Source organism: Bubalus kerabau, chromosome 16 (assembly GCF_029407905.1).
Source record: "Bubalus kerabau isolate K-KA32 ecotype Philippines breed swamp buffalo chromosome 16, PCC_UOA_SB_1v2, whole genome shotgun sequence".
NCBI lineage: Eukaryota > Metazoa > Chordata > Mammalia > Artiodactyla > Bovidae > Bubalus > Bubalus kerabau.
This window is the reverse complement of record NC_073639.1, coordinates 14,232,653-14,251,709: the sequence shown is the minus strand read 5'-3', so window position 1 is coordinate 14,251,709 and position 19,057 is coordinate 14,232,653. Positions and strand designations below refer to the sequence as shown.

The 19,057-nt window shown below is 45.1% G+C and overlaps 1 protein-coding gene across 16 annotated transcripts in view; it reads left to right on the top strand.

Annotated features, from left to right (window-relative positions):
• The window catches only part of ARHGAP10 (Rho GTPase activating protein 10), a 390,783-nt gene that overhangs the window by 268,129 nt on the left and 103,597 nt on the right, over positions 1-19,057 (top strand). The window contains exon 19 of one of the 16 annotated variants that reach the window (XM_055550853.1): positions 5,304-5,558. The exons of the other annotated variants lie outside the window; for them this stretch is intronic. Within the exon in view, the coding sequence (XP_055406828.1) occupies positions 5,304-5,543 (240 nt within the window). The 3' untranslated portion in view covers positions 5,544-5,558. Of the gene's footprint in view, positions 1-5,303; positions 5,559-19,057 lie in introns of those variants that run through there. 16 annotated transcript variants of the gene reach the window in all.

Here is a 19,057-nt window from a genome sequence, read left to right as displayed (position 1 = left end):
ACAACTGATCTCCATGTACCACCTAAAGAGGCTGATGTTTGTCTTGAATGTGGTGAAAGAGGGATATGTTGATAGTTCCTTTTCATGTTTGAGAGCAAAGAGAAAAATGAGAAAGGATAGGAAATGTGAGAAAGAATAGTCTCGTGAGGAAGGAAAAAAAATTATAATTCAAAAAAGAGGGGAAACGAGCAGTGAAATGAAACGGCCAAAATGACAATGGAAGGAAAATGTTTTCTTTTCCTTAGTCACTTATTTTTCTTCCCTAGGAATGTGAAATATGTTAACTCTGACCAGGAAAGTTGCTAAGTCAGAAAAGGAAACTTTCAACAGATAATTAAAGCAAGAAAGCTCCAGATTAATTTTGGAGTTGGAAAAGGACCCCTGGTTAATCTTTGGAGATTACATTTTATCCAAGCCTCTTTGCTGTTTTCATAAAATCCATATGTACTTTATAGGAAACCTAATCCATATGTTTTGGCTTCACTTCCACTCAATACATTAAGATGTTGTTTTAAAAGAAGTGTTCATGAGCCAAAAATATTACCAAGGTCTTTTTTCCTTTGCAAACCAGAAAATTGCATTTCCCAGATGGAAAGGGTACTGTGAATTTCCCAGGGATTTTCAAATAGGGGTTACACCTTAGAATGTGTGAGTTTTGCATTTGTTTTGTTCTTAAAGTATACAGTTGTTCCCTTGGTATCTGTGGGGAGTTGGTTCCAGGATCCCCTGCAGACACCAAAATCCACAGATTTTCTAGTCCCTTATATAAAATGGCATAGTATTTGCACATATCCTATGCACATTTTCCTGTGAGACTTCTCTGGTGGCTCAGATGGTAAAGCATCTGCCTACAGTGCGGGAGACCCGGGTTCAATCTCTAGGCTGTAAAGATCTCCTAGAGAAGGAAATGGCAACCCACTCCAGTATTTTAGCCTGGAAAATCCCATGGACAGAGGAGCCTGGTGGGCTATAGTCCATGGGGTCACAAAGAGTCAGACTGAGCAACTTCACTATACACATTTTCCTGTATTCTTTACATCATCTCTAGATTACTTGTATTGATAATACCTAATACAATGTAAATGCTGTGTAAATAGTTGCCAGTGTGGGGCAAATGTAAGTTTTGCTTTTTGGAACTTTCTGGAATTTTTTTCTGAATAGTTTTGATCTGCTGTGGGCTGAATCTGCTAATGGGGAACCCACGGAGGACCAACTAGTTGAGGATTAATTCAGTACATCTGTCACAAGTGCCTGCTCTGCATCAGACACAGTGTGAGATTTGAGAGAAGTGAAGACAATCCTGTAGGGAAAAGAAGAAATGAAGTGGTGGAGGGTAAGTGTGCTCAGACAGAAGAGAGAAAGCTGCCGGGAGTTTATGAGCAGAGTTTATGTCCAGCTGCGGGGAATCTGGAAGGCTTCCTGAAAAGGTGACTTGAATAGGTTGTAGCATGGAGTTTGAACAGGTGGAGGTGTTTTAAGGGGGCATTTCAGGTATGAGGCATCATGTAATCAGAGAAGCAGCGAGTCAGTGTGTGTTCTGGGAACGCACCTCTTGTTGGAACGTGGGCGAGTGGCACTAGATGAGATTGGAAAGAGATTCAGACCAGGTGTGGGGAGGTTGAGACTGCCACCACAGGACTTGGGGTTTAATTTTGGAGGTACCAGGGCCTCTCATCGTTTTGAAGTGAGCTGCTTAATCTGGCAGCAAGGTTTGCCATGAAAGCAGAGGAGTGAAGGGCCAGGTGAGAGGTCTCGTGGAACGCTGGTGAGAATGGGGCATTTCCAGGGGAGAGCATCAGTTTGTGAGGTGGAAGAGACAAAATCCAGGTGCCGGATTTGTGGGGCGCCTCAGAGGAAGGGGTTATAAATGATGCTGGGTACTCCATCTCAGGAGAATATTGGTGTTATTAATGAAAGAAGGCAAGAATGTGTTTGGGGCAGGAGTAAGATTGAGTTTAGTTTATAACATGCGGGATTTTAGTGGTTGTCTGGATATCTAACAAGATCAGCCCAGCATTGGAAAAGACCCTGATTCTGGGAAAGACTGAAGGCAGGAGGAGAAGGGGGCGGCAGAGGATGAGATGGTTGAATGGAATCACTGACTCAATGGACATGGGTTTGAGCAAACTCAAGAAGGACAGGGAAGCCTGGACTGCTGCAGTCCATTGGGTTGCAAAGAGTCGGATACAACTTAGCGACTGAACAACAAAGCCCAGCAGGCAGTTGGGCTTTATTCAGTGATGCGAGTTGCTCTCAGGAGACAGGCAAGCTTGAGGGCTAATGGAAGACATGTTTTCTCCAAGAGTGAGATGTCTGTTGAGAGCAGCTTTTAAGGCCGTAAGTGCATGAATGTTCAGGAGTGGGTAATTAGTCTAGATCTACTTTCGGTGTTTCCCGTGTCACAGAAGGACGTACAGGAGGAAAAGTCAGAGCATTCTTGACAGGGAAGGGAAGGATGGTGTGGACTCCTGCACCTGCATTGTCCATGGCTTAGTCATCATTCTCATACCTGATCTTCTGTTAGCTTACAGCTGGGGCGGGGATGATCCTCAGAGAAGCTTAGCTAAACTAAGTGTAAAGAACCCTCTTGAGTTATAGGGTCTATTTCAGTTGAGCATGTTCTGTTATTTTATATATTTCTAATGTCATAAAATAAATTTATGTTTATAATGTGACTCCCTCCATGCCTCTGCCCTGATCTGTTCCCCCAGGGCGCTTGAACTTTCAGAAGAGCCTTTGAGGATCATCAAAAAAAAAAAAAAAGCAAAAATCCTATATCACAGTGGTTTTCTTTTATTGTCTGCTTCATTTTATGTTCTTATTGAAAGTGGCAATTTATATCAAGTGAGGTATATAAAGTTACTCTCAAGAAAATCACTTCACAAAGTATGTATCATACTATAGTTATAATCTAAGTTATATTTATCTCATTAAGGATTTTGGTTGGATTTTCAGTGTGATGGGTTTGCTCTCAAGGTCATTGATTCTGAGGGACAGTAGGTGATGCGGTTTTTTCCTGGTTTTAGCTTGTGTGCAGTACAATTTCTGGGGACCTCAAGGTGCTGACAATCACGTTTTGTTTACATAAATCTTTTCCTTTATGAGGATTCCTGTAACTTTGCTAAAAGAAGCATTTTTGCCTTTGAAATAGGCTCAGAGTCAGCCTGTGTCATTTTTTTCTTTTTGATTGTGCTGTGTGGCATGCAAGGTCTTAGTTCCCTGACCAGGGGTTGAACCTGTACCCCGGCAGTGAAAGCGTGGAGTCCCAACTACTGGATCACCAGGGAAATCCCTGTGTCTTTTTTTCTTGCTGAGAAAACAGAAGCTGTTGGAGATGGTCATGTGCTGTGGTAAAGGCTGATGTGACGTTCCTGTTCATGAGTTTCTTCAGTAGACTTCCTTTAGCCTTCTTTTTTTGTAACATGGGTTGCAAAGTTCTTCACTAGCCTGTATCCCCATCACAGGAACCTCCCAGGTGGCTTGTGGTAAAGAATTTGCCTGCCAGTGCAGGGGATGCAGGTTCAGTCCCTGGGTTGGGAAGATCCCCTTGAGAAATGGAATGGCAACCCACGCCAGTATTCTTGCCTGGAGAATTCCATGGACAGAGAGAGGAGCCTGGTGGGCTATAGTCCATGGGTTGCAAAGAGTTGGATGGGGCTGAGTAACAGAGCATGCTTGCTGTTTATCACAGAGCATTTAGTAGGAATAAAGGTGAGACGGGCGTACATGTTTCCCCTCAGGTGTGTAGCGCAATCCCCAGATGTTAAATTATACCCTGTGGAGAAGGGTATCCGACGGGGGTGGGGGCGGGGATGATTCACTTCTGCTAACCTTGGGACTGACTGTCTGACCTTGCATCCAGTGGATTTTCCCAAAGCTAGAAGAGTCTGTCTGTGACTGGTGGGATGGATGGTGGGATGGATTCCCTGTTTGGGCCCCACCTGCAGGCCAGCAGCAGCCATGTGAGTTCTGTTTGGGGTACGGGGAGCCCATTCCTCCATTCCTGCGGATACAGAAACCATACACCCAGCCTGGCCGTCTCCTGATCTCTTGTCATCCTTTAATGCCAGTGAGACCCAAGTGAGCAGCATGCAAACCATTTTTCACGGAGTATGAGGAACCTTCCAGTCTTAGCACATGCTTGTTGTTTAATGGGAGAAAGATTCTTTTTCAAAAAGAACCCAACCTAAAATGCATCTTGATTTAGCTTTGCTGGCACTGGGTTGCTAGGCAGCACCAGTTTTCATGTGTGAGAAAAAGAAATGTCTGAAACCCCAGCAACAACAATAAAACTCCTAAGTTTCTGAAAGTTGAGTCTGCCTGAGTTGTGATCACTCAGTGTAGAGGTCAAACTCTGTGGCAAGGCTATTTTGAGAACTTTTCAAAGGTTTTTTTTTTTTTCTTTCCAGTTTTCATAAATGTTGACCTCCTTGGCATAGCCGTGAAAACATACTGTTGGATTTATTTTTTTTTCTCTCGACAGGGCAATGCATTTTCTGGAGTGTTTAGAAAGAAGCTTTATTATTCTTTTTAATAGGAGGATAATTGCTTTACAATATTGTGTTGGTTTCTGCATATAAATATATATTCAAGAGAAAGAAGTCGCTCAGTTGTGTCTGAACCTTTGCAACACCATGGACTGTAGCCCACCAGGCTCCTCTGTCCATGGGATTTTCCAGGCAAGAATACTGGAGGGGGTAGCCATTTCCTTCTCCAGGGGATCTTCCCAACCCAGCGATTGAACCCGGGTATCCTCCATTTCAGGCAGATTCTTTACCGTCTGAGCCACCATATATATATATAATATCTCCCTTCTTGAACACCCCCTCCCCACCAGCCCACCCACTAGGTCATCACAGGGCACTGAGCTGAGTTCCCTGTGCTGCACAGCAGCTCCCCAGCAGCTCCCTATTCTGCACATGGTAGTGTATATATGGCACCCCACTCCAGGACTCTTGCCTGGAAAATCCCATGGACGGAGGAGCCTGGTGGGCTGCAGTCCATGGGGTCGCGAAGAGTTGGACACGACTGAGCGACTTCACTTTCACTTTTCACCTTTCTGCATTGGAGAAGGAAATGACAACCCACTCCAGTGTTCTTGCCTGGAGAATCCCAGGGACGGGGGAGCCTGGTGGGCTGTCGTCTATGGGGTCGCACAGAGTCGGACATGACTGAAGTGACTTAGCAGCAGCAGCAGTGTATATATGTCAACGTTACTTTCTAAATTTGTCCCACCTTCTCCTTCCCCACCGTGTCCATAAGTCTCTTCTCTGTCTGCGTCTCTCTTTCTTCTCTGTAAATAGGTTCATCAGTACTGGTTTTCTAGATTCAATATATATGCATGGATATACGATATTTATTTTTCTCTTTTTGAAGAAAGGAGCCTTAGAAGCACAGGAAACTTGCTTCTTCCTTCCTTTAAGGTGAGTTGGAAAATAATAATGACGTTGTCTTCTGTTCTTTTCCTTTGGCTCCAGCATGAGGCATCTCTGCTGTGTTGTAACTGTGTAGATGGTAGGCAGTATTTCCCCAGGGGACTGTAGAGTGGCTTGATGTGAGAAAATTTGGGAGATGGGGGCCTTTCCTTCTGGAGCATTTTTGTGTCCAGTAGAGATGAGGTGCTGGGACTGTCTCAGGAGGATGGAAGAGCTTCAGCACAGAAGAGGGAGATGGGGGAGATGATTCTCTCTTGTCTAAGAAAGCATGCCCAGTACAAGTGAGTGGAACTTGCAGGAAGATGAGTTTTTAATTTAGTAGAAGGAAGAACTCCATAGTTTTTGCGATTTACGTATTTATCTCTTTGGGCTGTGCTGGGTCTTCCTCGTCGTGGGGTTTTCTCTGGTTGCGGTGAGTGGGGGCTGCTCTTCGTCGTGATGTGCAGGCTTCTCACTGGGGTGGCTTCTCTTGTTGTGGAAGCACGGGCCCCAGGGTGCGAGAGCTCAGGAGTTGTGGCACGTGGGCTTAGCTGCTCCTCAGCATGTGGGATCTTCCCAGACCAGGGATCGAACCCATGTGCCCCAGAGTGGCAGCAGATTCTTAACCCTTAGACTACCAGGGAAGCCCCATAATATTTTTAATGATGAGACTGTGTTCCTGGTAGAGATGGGTCTGAGGAGTTGAAGAAAAGCTGGCAGATGGCTGAGGTCTGGCTCCATCTGGAAGTCTTGGCCAGAGACTCGGGAGACGCAGAGCTGCGAAGACAGGTCCTCAGAGTTTGTCTCAGTGCTTGGAGCTTGGCACTCAGTCAGTATTGAAATAGTTAAAAATAGCAAGGAGGATTCTGATCCTTTTGTTCACCTCCCTTTTATGTTGTCTATGTTCCCAGCATCATCCAGAGGTCTTGGAAGGGAAGATAAGGACCCAAGAGCTGGGTTTGTGTGGGAGGGCGCTGGAGAAACCACCATCAATGCCTTTTCTTAGGGGGCAGCAGAGTGTGGGGTGTTCACTGGCTTTTGCATGGACAAATCTCCCCCTCCCTCCTTTAAATTTTCTTTGTAAAATCAAGAAACCAGCTTTCAGAGCTGGCTCTTCTGTATCTCTCAAGCTCAAATTTGGTTTGGTTGAGAAGTCATGTCTCTTGTGACCCCATGAACTGTAGCCTGCCAAGCTCCTCTGTCCATGGGATTTTCCAGGCCAGAATAGTGGACCGGGTTGCTGTTTTCTTCTCCAGGGGGTCTTCCTGCAGGATCGAACCTGGATCTCCTGCATTACAGGTGGATTCTTTACCAGCTGAGCCACCAGTGAAACCCCAAGCTCAAATGGAGAACAGTAATAATTCCAGTAGCCAGTATTAACAGAGGGGTGATGATGTGCTGGTACCAGGCTCTGCTCCTGACATGACATTTTATTGCGGTAGTCTGCAGACGGGATCACAGAATGCAGCAGAGTGGGCTTGAGCACAAAATTCCTTGGGTTGGAATCTTAGCTCCACCAGGTGTGTGACTTTGGGGCCTCAGGGCCCCCCACTGACCCTCATTGTCAATTTTCTCGTCCGTGAAAGAAGAAAAGCTAAAGTATCTATCCAGTCGAGACCTACGCGAGGATGTTGGGAGCTATTTCACAGATGAAGAAAGTGAGGCTCAGTAACTTGCTCAAGGGGCTGAGCTGGGGTTTGAACACAGTCTTTCTGCTTCCAAAGTCTTCTCCTAACATCTGTGCTGTAGCTGACTGATGAAGTGTGCATAACTCTGTACATTTTATGTCAAACAGCTGTAGTGACTTATTTGTATTTTTGAACAGACTTTGCATTTTTTAGAACAGTTTTAGGTTTATAACAAAGTTGAGAAGAAGGTGCAAAGAGTTCTCCTACCTGTCCCTCCCCCACCCTGTCCCCACACATACACAGCCTCCCCGACGCACGCACAGCTTCCTCCATTGTCGACACCCGCCACCCGAGGGGTCCATCTGTTAGAACTGAGGCACCCATCTGGACACGTCATTGTCACCAGAGTTTACTCAGGGTCCTCTCATGGTGGTGTTCCTTCTTCAGTCCAGTTCCTCAGGCGTGTCTGACTCTTTGCGACCCTATGGACTGCAGCACTCCAGGCCCCCCGTCCATCACCAACTCCTGGAGAGTGCTCAAATTTATGTCCATCAAGTTGGTGATGCCATCCAACCATCTTATTCTCTGTCATCCCCTTCTCCTCCCGCCTTCAGTCTTTTCCAGCATCAGGATCTTTTCCGGTGAGTCTTCTTCACATCAGGTGGCTAAAGCACTGGAGCTTCAGTATCAGTGCTTTCAACGAATATTCAGGACTGTACCTTCTTGGGTTTGGCCAAACACGTTACGAGCTTTATTCATCATAATCATCGGCATGTTTTCATGGTCCTGGATATCCTGTGCTCAGCCTGTTCATCCCTTCCCTCCCCTCCACCCTCCACCCCTGGCCCAGCATCACTGATCTTTCATTGTCTTCACAATGCTGCCTTTTTCAGAATGTCATGTAGTTAGACTCCTACAGGATGAGCCTTTCCAGATCGGTTTCTTTCACTTAGTACTGTGTGTTTAAGGCTCCCCCAAGTCTTTTCATGGCTTGGTAGCTCATTTCTTTTTAGTGCTGACTTGTTTGTAGTTTGAGAGAACCAGGATGATTGTTCTGTAAATGACTCTTACAACCAGTGGGTAAGGACTCCTCTTCCCTGACCTCCTTCCCACCCCTAAGATGGCTTTCCTGTGACATACACCCCAGTGGACAGGGTCAGGCCTCTCAGCTTCACTGCTGATAAAAGCTCTAGGTAAGCCCTGGAGGTCATTCTCTTCCTCCTCTTCATCACCATGAAATTGAGAGGAAGGTAACAAAGGTTTCCCGTACTTGTTCCCCAACCACCACCCCCACACCATTCCCATGCATGCACAGCCTCCCCCATTATCAACACCTGCCACCCGAGCGGTCCATGGTTAGAAGTGCGGAACCCACCTGGACACATTGTCATCACCAGAGTTTACTCAGGTTTCACTTGTGACTTATGGGAATGGCAGCGCTGGGGTTTGAATTGAGGACTGGCTGGCTCGGGAGGCGGAGCTGTCCCGTCTTCTACTCTGCCGCAGCTCCTCCTGTTTAAAATCGCTTCCAGTGGAAGGCTTCCAGTGGAAGTCATTTACAGAACGTGTTCAGGGCCACTAACGAGCAGAACCACGATATTCTGATGCTCAGAACCAGCAGATCTGGAGTAAATCCCTTTTTACTTATGTCAACTTGGTGGCATTTTGGTTGCAGCCAAGTCATCTTGGGATGGTGTGAGAAAATACGTAGTGCAAAGTGCTGGCAGTTTGATGAATTCCCAGGTCGTTTATTCATTAGCTTTGATTTGGCTCAATTTATGTTTTGGTAATTTCAGGTCGTCCCTGCATGTCCCTGAGTCCAGCTGCTCCTTGGGCCCAGTCCTTATGAAAACAGATCAAGTGGGTCTGGTCCATGTAGCTTTAGGTAGAAACTGGTACTTTGAAGTCACCCAGATTGGAACCTGTTGGTCTCTTCCCAGAATTTTATGACTAGACCTTCTTTAACTTTCTTCTTTAGTTTTCTCATCTTGGACCAAAGTAGAAACCAGAAGTGATTTTCCTCTCAAATCTCACATAAGGTCTTTTTGGCAGGTAATTGATTTCCTAGGGCTTGCTCTCCAGTATCATGTACCCATTCTTCTTTGCATTCGCCACTGCATTCTTATATGTCTTCCAGCACGATGGGCCTCTCGTCTATCTTGAGGCAGCCAGTTGGCATCTTCAAGTCTACTCATGTCTCTGACATCCTTTTCCTCTATCTGCTGCTGCTGCTAAGTCGCTTCAGTCTTGTCTGACTCTGTGCGACCCCATAGACGGCAGCCCACCAGGCTCCCCCGTCCCTGGGATTCTCCAAGCAAGAACACTGGAGTGGGTTGCCATTTCCTTCTCCATTCTCTCTATCCAGAGAAGTAGTTTTGAAGACATATTACATTAAGACCCACTTTGAAAATTTAAGGAAAGCTTTGGGTCCTTTCTCCAGAAAGTAGTATAGTATCTATACGTGAAAGAGACGTATATACAGGTTTAGGAATTTTGGAGACACCCAGATCAAGAACCTAGAACCATAGGGAAAGCAAGAGCTACAGGATGATCCCTGAAGAACTAGGGTCCAGAGCATTTCTTCAGGTTCAGCCTTTCTCCTCTTTTGCTGGTGACCTATTTTCTCTGCTGCTGCTAAGAAACCGAGGTGGGGGCAGGGTGTGGGTAGGTAAGGATTCATACTTTATTTTGTCAGTGACGCTTGGTTGTTCTGTCCTCTGCCTGGGGCCAGCCACTGAGGGAACCTTTCCTGAAGATACTGATTGCTCAGGTGGGCCACAGACAGTAGGGACCCCCAGCGAGAGGCGTTTTGCTTCAGTAATGAGAGCCCCCTCTGCATCATTTTGAGGTGTGCTGGTGCTCAGACTTCTGCCACTGCGGGTGCAGGGAGGAAATAGGAGACAGGTCGAAAAAGGCCACTGTCCACATCAGGACTTCCCAGGGCAAGCCCTTTCATCGCATTTGAATTCTCCCACATTTCCTTGAAGTTAAGCCTGCTCTGAAACCCCACTGCTGCATTTAGTCAGTGATAACTGAGCGCATGCTAGGGTCTCAGCTTCTGCATCTTTAGAATGGCAAATGGTGACATCTTACCGAACTGATAATGAATGGTAGCCAGGAAATGGCTAAACGAAGGACTGACGGTCTTAGCTCATGGATTCCCGGGGCATAACTGTTGTCTTTCTGCCAGACTTCCGATCCTCCTCCAATTTCTCCGGGGACTACAGGTCACAGTGGGTAGACTGTTTAAGGAAGCAGGCTGCCATGGGGGGTCCTCCAAATCGAGGCCTTCCCATTGAGTCAGAGGGACTCATGGGACTCAGCCTGTGGTTGTACTCACAGTGATGCAGTGAGGGCGTACAGCGGAGAAGATGACACCAGAGGCGTCTGGAAGAATCACATGGAATCCTCCGTGTGGTCTCACCTCCCAGAGGGGTCACACACAGCAGACTTTCTCCCAGCCCTGAAAATGCAGCCGCAAGCATAGAATGTGTCTGTTCAGGGAAGCACCTTAGAGACTCGGGGCCTGTCGGGAGGTAGTCACATCGGCATCCTTTGCCAAGCGGGTACCAAATTCCAGACTCCCAGAAGAAAAGCCGGTGTTCCGCATCACACCTGCATGTGCATATTTACGGGTAGACAGTTGAGGCATGGTGGGCCATCCTGACCGTTTTGGAATTTTTTTCTTTTGGCTGCATCATTTCAGGGATTTGGCAGGGGCAGGGGCGGGGCGGGGCGGGGCGGGGCGGGGCGGGGCACCTCACAGCTTGTGGGATGTTAGTTGCCCGACCAGGGCTCAAACCTGGGCTGTCAGCAGTAAGAGTGTGGAGCTGTAACCACTGGACGGCCAGGGGATTCCCTCGGGAATGTTTTATAGCAATGTAGAGAACTGTTAATTTGCCAGGTTTCTAGATGCCAACCAGTGGCCAGCCTCGTAGACAGGGCTTTCTCAGGATGGCCAGCACAGCTTTTCTGTTCACTGGGAATCTTTGACCGGCCACGGTGAGGAACTTGCAGGGCAGCTGTTAGGGTGAATTCCTGTCTCGTCTGTAAGGATGCTCTCTGTCGTCAGGATTCAGAACCCTTCCTCTTTTGCTTGGAAAGCGTCTTCCCCATTGAAGCGGGGAAGTGCCCTGTGGTCAGCCCTACTGAAAGTGCGGGGCTCGCTCTGCCGAGGAGCAGAGGAGGGGTGTGGTCAGTACGGGGTAAGCCATGGCTCCTGATGTCATTGGATGAATTTGGCCCAGGATGAAATGTCCCTCAGAATCTCTCTGTTTTAACTTTCAGGTTGGTTGATTTCTCCTTGAGAGTGACCCCAGAAGGCAGGCGCCAGCTTCGTTAGGCGTGTTTGTTTTCACCCTTAAGTTCTATGGAGTCGGGACTTTGGGGCCCCCCGTGTCCTCAAGGATCAAGGTGCTGCCATGTCTCTCCTGCCCCCCTCCCTCTGCATCTGGTCAACCCCCGCTTCTTGTCTCAGCCTGACCTTCCTCAGTATGCTCCTCCCTCTGTTTAATCTTCTGGATTTTTCTCCAAGAAGCCTTCTTATTGCAAACTTTGATGAAATCCCTGCAGCCTTGCGTCATATTCCTCAGTGAGCTTCCCATCCGATATTAACACTGTTTTCCTCCTCCCATGACATGTCTCAAGGTCACTGTTTCTTTTCATGCAGATATTTGTAAAATTATTATCCAACTCTTTTGGGGGAGGATGTCTTAATCATATCCATATTGTAAGTACCCCCTATCCATAGCGGAGCTTCCCAGGGGGTGCTAGTGGTAAAGAACCCTCCTGCCAATGTAGAAGACCTTAGAGACATGGGTTTGATCCCTGGGTCAGGAAGATCTCCTGGAGGAGGGCATGGCATCCCACTCCAGTATTCCTGTCTGGGAAATCCCATGGACAGAGTAGCCTAGCAGGCTACAGTTTATGGGATCACACAGAATCTTGGACACGACTGAAGTGACTTAGCACTCATGCACACACTGACCCGTAGCAGTTTAGGGGGATGGTTTGATTTTTACTTCTTGACCATGCAGTGGTGAATTCTACTGATCTTGGTGCAATAGTGTATGTTTCTTTTTACTCTCGAGATACTAGTATCTAGAATTCTAGAGTTAAGCAAAATTTAATCCCCTAAAGCTACTTAAAGACCTGTACGTACAATCCTTAGCCTAGAATCCTCTTCAAAACAATCTGGGGATATGGATGAACTAAGATTGGTCATCAGTTCGTGACTTGGTGTAGCTCAGTGAGGTGGACAGAGGAATTTGTTATAGTTTTCTTTTTACTTATATACTTGTGTATATATCTGAAATTTGTTGTTGTTTGCTCAGTCATGTCTGACTCTCTGCAACCCCATGGACTGTAGCACGCTAGGCCTCCCTGTCCTTTTTCATCTCCTGGGGTTTGCTGAGTCTCATGTCTATTGAGTTGGTGATGCCATACAACCATCTCATCCTCTGTCGTCCCCTTCTCCTTTTGCCTTCAGTCTTTCCCAGCATCAAGGTCTTTCCTAATGAGGTGGCTCTTTGCATCAGGTGGCCAGAGTTTTAGAGCTTCAGCATCAGAAATGATTGATGATAAAAGTTAAATGATCTGATATTTAGTGCTGACATCATTTCTTTTATTGCAGTTCATTATCCGTTCAATCAGTTGTTAAGCTGCTCCTTGCCTTGTACTGTATGGACAGGCGTACACACACACACACACACACACACACACACACACACACACACACACGTCTTACTTTCCAGAAGTCCAGCATTTTAGTGAGAAAGACAGCAGTGGGACTAACTTGGACACAGCTGAAGTCTAGTTCCCTGGCCTCAGGATTGTATGTTTGAGTTTGGACCAATGAGAAGCTAGTTACTTTCTTGGTCCAAAGCCAGGTTGAGACCGTTTCTGCACTTGAATTCTTTGTACTGGGCATCCCTTATTGTTTCTCCAGAAAGTATTCACGCCTTCCATTTTCAGCAGCAAGCGAGACCTGTAGGGGCCATAGTGTGTGTAATTATGAAATGTCAGGTTCCTTAGCAGACTAGAATGTTTGTGAGAGGCTGGGCTCTGAGGGCTTCCCGAGCCCCTGGTGCTCTAGACACTAGTCTGGCTCTAGGTCAGAGCAGAAATCAACCGGCTAATGCTGAAAGGGCAGGGAGTGTGGATTTGTCTGCAGTTTATAGACTTGGGCAAGAATCTGAAGCTTGGGGAGTTGAAAGTAACCAACCCAAGGTCACACAGCTTGCTTTATTCATTTACAGCCTGCGTCGTTCCAAAAAGGATTTCAAGCCGTGAAGCCACACAGTTAGAAAGTTCCTTGTGGTCCTTCGACCATCCCAAGAAAAACAAGGCTATATTTTTTTTTCCTTTTTGAGCTTAAATGATGCATAGTGTTTCAGTCAATGTTACTGCACGGATAGCTCCAAGTTTAAATTGTGCAAAAGTGCTTATGTATGTCTCTATTGGAATGTGTGGGACTCAGAAAGGAAGTCTCTGTATTTGGTTTCATAAAGTCATGAGCTTTTCATAGTCGCCTGAGCCGCACATGCCAGCGCCTGGTTGTACGCACGAGAAAGTTCTTATTCATCACGGTACAGCTGGGCTGTCGTTTGTCATCGTTATTCCTTATTCTTAATTACCAAAGTGCACACGGGCTGCAGACTGTTGATCGTGCCAAACTAAACCTCTGAAGTGGTTGGATTAATAGGTTTGGGGGAAGATTTATAATCCTTTGTAAATGATAGTAATTCTGTGTATGTTCATGGAAAGAAAGAGTGCACATCAGAAAGTCACTCAAAATCTGGACTGAAATCTCAAGTATATTATTATTCTCTACATCTGCCTCCCATTCTTTTATTTGTCGAGGAATCAACTTCGCTTTCTTTTTTTGTGTATTTAAAATGGAACTTATTTACAGGCTATGCTTTTTTTTTTTTTTGTAATTTTTTTCCGTCTACCTCAGCAGTAAGTAAAAGTGGAGACATTCTTCCTCCAGGGAAGGCTTCAAACACTTGGTTTTTCTGGAATGTCAGTTCTCCTTAGGTGGAAATGAAGGGAATGACCACTAAGAGGATTAGTTGTCATTCCCAAAACTTAATGAAGGAATTAAGTCATTTGTGATTAATGTGCTTATAAGCTCAGAGTCAGCTGTGCTTATGGACAGATTGATGTGGAAAGGTCCTTGGAGAGAGAATTATTTCATGTGTATAACCATTTTATTCCATGATTCCTGCAAGACTGTTTCCTGCAGTGTCCAGGGCCACAAACACATACTCAGCAGTTAAACTTTTTTGGAAGTCTGCTGTGGCTTTAGCCAAATTCCATGTATCTTAAAAGAAAATTCTTTTAGTTGCCTTTATTTTTCAGATGAATTCAACCTTTTGTAAATTGTCTCTAATTTTCCATTGTTTCCCATTCTTGGCAGCTTTCCTGTTCATTCCTCCAGGTCAGTGAGTCTTAGCTAGTTTTTTTGTTTCATACCCCTTTGAGACATTGAAGGGTCACAGACCCACTTTCTGAAAAAATACAACTGCATATGTGCCACGTGCATGGGACTTTAGGGCATGTGCTAACACTGGAGAGACCTCAGTTAAGGAACCCCTGCTCTAGGTGAGATGAACTTGACTGATATTGAAATAATTTAATAAAAGCATGTGACTCATTTAGACAATGTGCAGAGTTGAGAAAGTGAAGTTATAGGTTTCCACATGAGATGGTATATTACTTTTTACTAATGTATTTACCAGTATTATTTGTCATCCATTTATTATCTAAAATAGGTATCTCAAACATATGCTTCCTCATGGCATAAAAGTAAAGACTGGTCTTTAAGAGCGAAGACAGGTCTCATAATCTTGCCATATAAATAAAAAAAAAAAAGGTTAAAAAGAGAGAAAAACCTTGGTATCAGGCAAATGGAAAGACCTCAGTTCAGTTCAGTCGCTCAGTTGTATCCTACTCTTTGTGACCCCATGAATTGCAGCACGCCAGGCCTCCCTATCCATCACCAACTCCCGGAGTTTACCCAAACTCATGCCCATCCAGTCGGTGATGCCATCCAGCCATCTCATCCTCTGTCGTCCCCTTCTCCTCCTGCCCCCAATCCCTCCCAGGCCTAGAGACCACCAAATGGAGTGTCCAAACATTGGTGGGAGCCATCTTCATTTTTATCCTAACTTAACCTTCCACAGACCACGGCATGGGGCACAGATGTATGCAGTCCTCAAAGACACATCCCTTTGAAGGAAAGGGGTAAATTGTTCAGGCAGCTTTGGGTCAAGATGTGCAATTTCCACAGAGGCTGAAGCTCCTCCTGAGCATCCAACTCTTCTGCTAAACTAGCTGGGGCTTTGGCAGATCATACTCCCATCTCAGATATACTCCTGGATCAGTAATCTCCAGCAAGAAACAGAAAGACAGAAAGAAAACTTCAAAAGGAAAAGAGCTTCTGCAAAAGGAAGAGAGGGGACCCTGAGAGTGGAGGAGTGTCGCTTCCCACTCTGAGAACTTCTAGCATGAACACCTAGAAGTCATCATCTCTTATGTGGTCCACCTAGTGCCTGCAGAATGACAGGAAGTATTCGACAAACTGGCCACCTAAGTTAGACTGATACTCCTGGTAGGGGCTGAAAGACGATGCCCTCTGCAGGAATCGTGTGCAGCCCAGACAGGAGTGAACACATATGTGGGCGTTTTGGCCAAACCGCAAAAGTGAGGTCAGAGACTACTGCATCCAGTCCTGGCTGAATCCCTGTCCTCTCCATGCCTGTTGTTATGGACTGAATTGTGTGTGTATGTGTGTGTGTGTTAGTCAGTCAGTCGTGTCAGACTTTTTGCAACCCCATGGATTGTAGCCCGCCAGGCTCCTCTGTCCATGGAATTCTCCAGGCAAGAATACTGGAGTGGGTTGCCATTACCCTTTCCAGGGGAATCTTCCCAACCCAAGGGTAGAACCTGGGTCTCCTGTGTTGCAGGCAGATTCTTTACTGTCTGAGCCACCAGGAAATTATATCCCCTCAAAATTGATATATTGAAGTTCTAGCCTCCAGTGTGACTCTATTCGATGGGGATCTTTAAGGAGAGAATTAACATTAAAATGATGTCAAAATGAGGGGCCCTAGTTCAATAGGACTGCTGTCTTTATAAAAAGAGGAAGAGGCACCCAGGATGTGCGTGTACAGCAGAAAGCAAGCGTGAGGACCCAGAAAGAACCATGTACAAGCTAAGGAGACAGGCCTTGGAAGAAGCCAGCCCTCGCAGCACCTTGATCTTGGACTTCCGGCCACCAGAACTGCTGTTTAAACCACCTAGCTGTGGTATTCTGCTGTGGCAACTCTTGTAGAGAAATCCACCATTCTCAGGCTGCAGACACCTGGGCAGGCAAAACTAGAGCATGGAAGAAGGACATCGACATCCAAAACATGGGGCAAGATTCAGGGCGATGTCACCCCAAATGTAGTGTGTGAAGAGAAAGTGTTGGTCGAGCTGCCCATTTAGAACATTCATATAATTGAAATCAAAACCCCAAATACCCAGTCTATGTGAATCTCTTGCAGCAAGAGGGGAAGAAATACAAACTGGATGAGGGATTTATTTTGATCTAAGGAAGAGCAGTGAACTTACTACCATTTATCTCTCTGGGAGAACTAAATATTCAGTAAAATGGGAGTTTGGAAATAGTGATGAGAATTTAAGAAAACAGACTGACACCTCCAGTGATATTTCAAAACAAATGAACAAATTTAAAATGGAAATGAATAAATCAAAAGTTAAAGAAAGAAAGGATCAACATCGATGAAGCAGATGCATTCAGTGAAAGGAGAAAGACAAATGGAAGCAGTCAGAACGGGAAACAAGGTGGAGATGACCCAGGGTAAGATGTGGTCCCAGAGGTACAGAACCACATACACAGATAAAAATAATTTTGCTGATAAAAATAAGAGTCTTTTTTCCTGAATCAAAGTGAAACCTTTATCTGCTCAAAGTGTCACTGAATTGGAAGAAACCAATTCTGAATTTTAAGTCATTCAGAATTATTCGTATAGCGATAGAGTATGGCTCAGTTATTGGATTTTTGAGGAAAAATCAAAATTCCAGTGGGGATTATACATCTGGTTGCCGCATATTTTTCTATACCAACTCAGAAGGTAATAAAGTAATGTTTATAAGTCTTGAGTATCTATTTTTGGCAACAAAGAAAAAGTATAAATTTCAGAAGGCAGAAAAAAATATTGCTTTTTCTGATCCATATCAGGCTCAATCCAGAAAAATTTTAACATTAATAATTATAGAAGCAAAAAAAAGTCTCTGGTCATTTGGAAATTTAGAAACTTTCATGATTCTTGGATCAAAATAGAAATTTTTAAAAATCATACAATGCCTAGAAAACTATTATGAAGACGAGTGCATTAGAACTTGGCAGATAAGGCACAAATTATGTTCTGAGGGAAATTATAACTTTAAATAACCACATAAGATAGAAGGAATGAAATATGCCAAAAGCTTCCACTCAGCCAGTTCAGTTCAGTTCAGTTTCGTCACTCAGTCATGTCTGACTCTTTGCGACCCAATGGACTGCAGCACGCCAGGCCTCCCTGTCCAGCACCAACTCCTGGAGCCTACTCAAACCCGTGTTCATTGTGTCGGTGATGCCATCCAACCATCTCATCCTCTGTTGTCCCCTTCTCCTCCTGCCCTCAATCTTTCCCAGCATCAGGGTTTTTTCCAATGAGTCAGCTCTTCCCATCAGGTGGCCAAAGTATTGGAGTTTCAGCATTAGCATCAGTCCTTCCAATGAACACTCAGGAGTGATCTCCTTTAGGATGGACTGGTTGGATTTCCTTGCAGTCCAAGGGACTCTCAAGAGTCTTCTCTAACACCACAGTTCAAAAGCATCAATTCCTCGGCGCTCAGCTTTCTTTATGGTTCAACTCTCAGATCCATACATGACTACTGGAAAAACCATAGCTTTCCACTCACCCACCTCCCCCTAAATTTGAAGAAAATAATAAATATAAAAGATAAAATTAATAGAAAAAATGTGGCTTTTATAAGTGTCTCCTACTTTGTGGAGGGATTACAGAGCATGAAATAAAACAAGTAAACCATGGGCTAGGTTAGTCAAGAAAAAAGGATGAGAGAGCTCTTTGGATATATAAGTAGAAACAGGTGGAAATGACCACAGCTACACAGTGTACAGAATTTTGAAGACCTGAGTGAAATTAGTGAGCTAATGATAAACTGAGACATTTTTCAATGAGCTACCATACATTCTCTAAGAAGTACCAGGCTTAGACATTTTCACAGGTGAATGCATTTAAACTTGCAACAAACAGTTATTGGCATTTGAACTGGTCCACAGCATAGTGAAGAAAAACTTCAAATTCTTTCTGTGATGTGAGGAGGGCATTAACAAACCCTGTCAAAGATAAAGTTGTAGATCAATTTTACATATGAATATTTATGCAGAGATCTTAAATAATACACCAGCAAATAACAGCAGCACTTTAACAGTGTAATATTTCAGTCTAAGCTGAGTTCATCCCTGAAATGCAAGGGCGGCTCAATATTGGGGACTACATTAATATAATATAGCATATTGCTAAGGCAAAGGAGAAAATCTTTCAGCAGATGCCTATAAGTACTTGAAAAAATTTTCATAATTCCTAATAAGTTCAGTTCAGTTGCTCAGTCGTGTCCGACTCTTTGCAACCCCATGGACCACAGCACACCAGGCCTTCCTATTGATCACCAACCCCCGGAATTTACCTAAACTCATGTCCATTGAGTCGGTGATGACATCCAACCATATCATCCTCTGTCGTCCCCTTCTCCGCTTGCCCCTAATCTCTTTCCCAGCATCAGGGTCTTTTCCAGTGAGTCAGCTCTTTGCATCAGGTAGCCAAAGTATTGGAGTTTCAGCTTCAACATCAGTCCTTCCAATGAACACCCAGGACTGATCTCCTTTAGGATGGACTGGTTAGATCTCTTTGCAGTCCAAGGGACTCTCAAGAGTCTTCT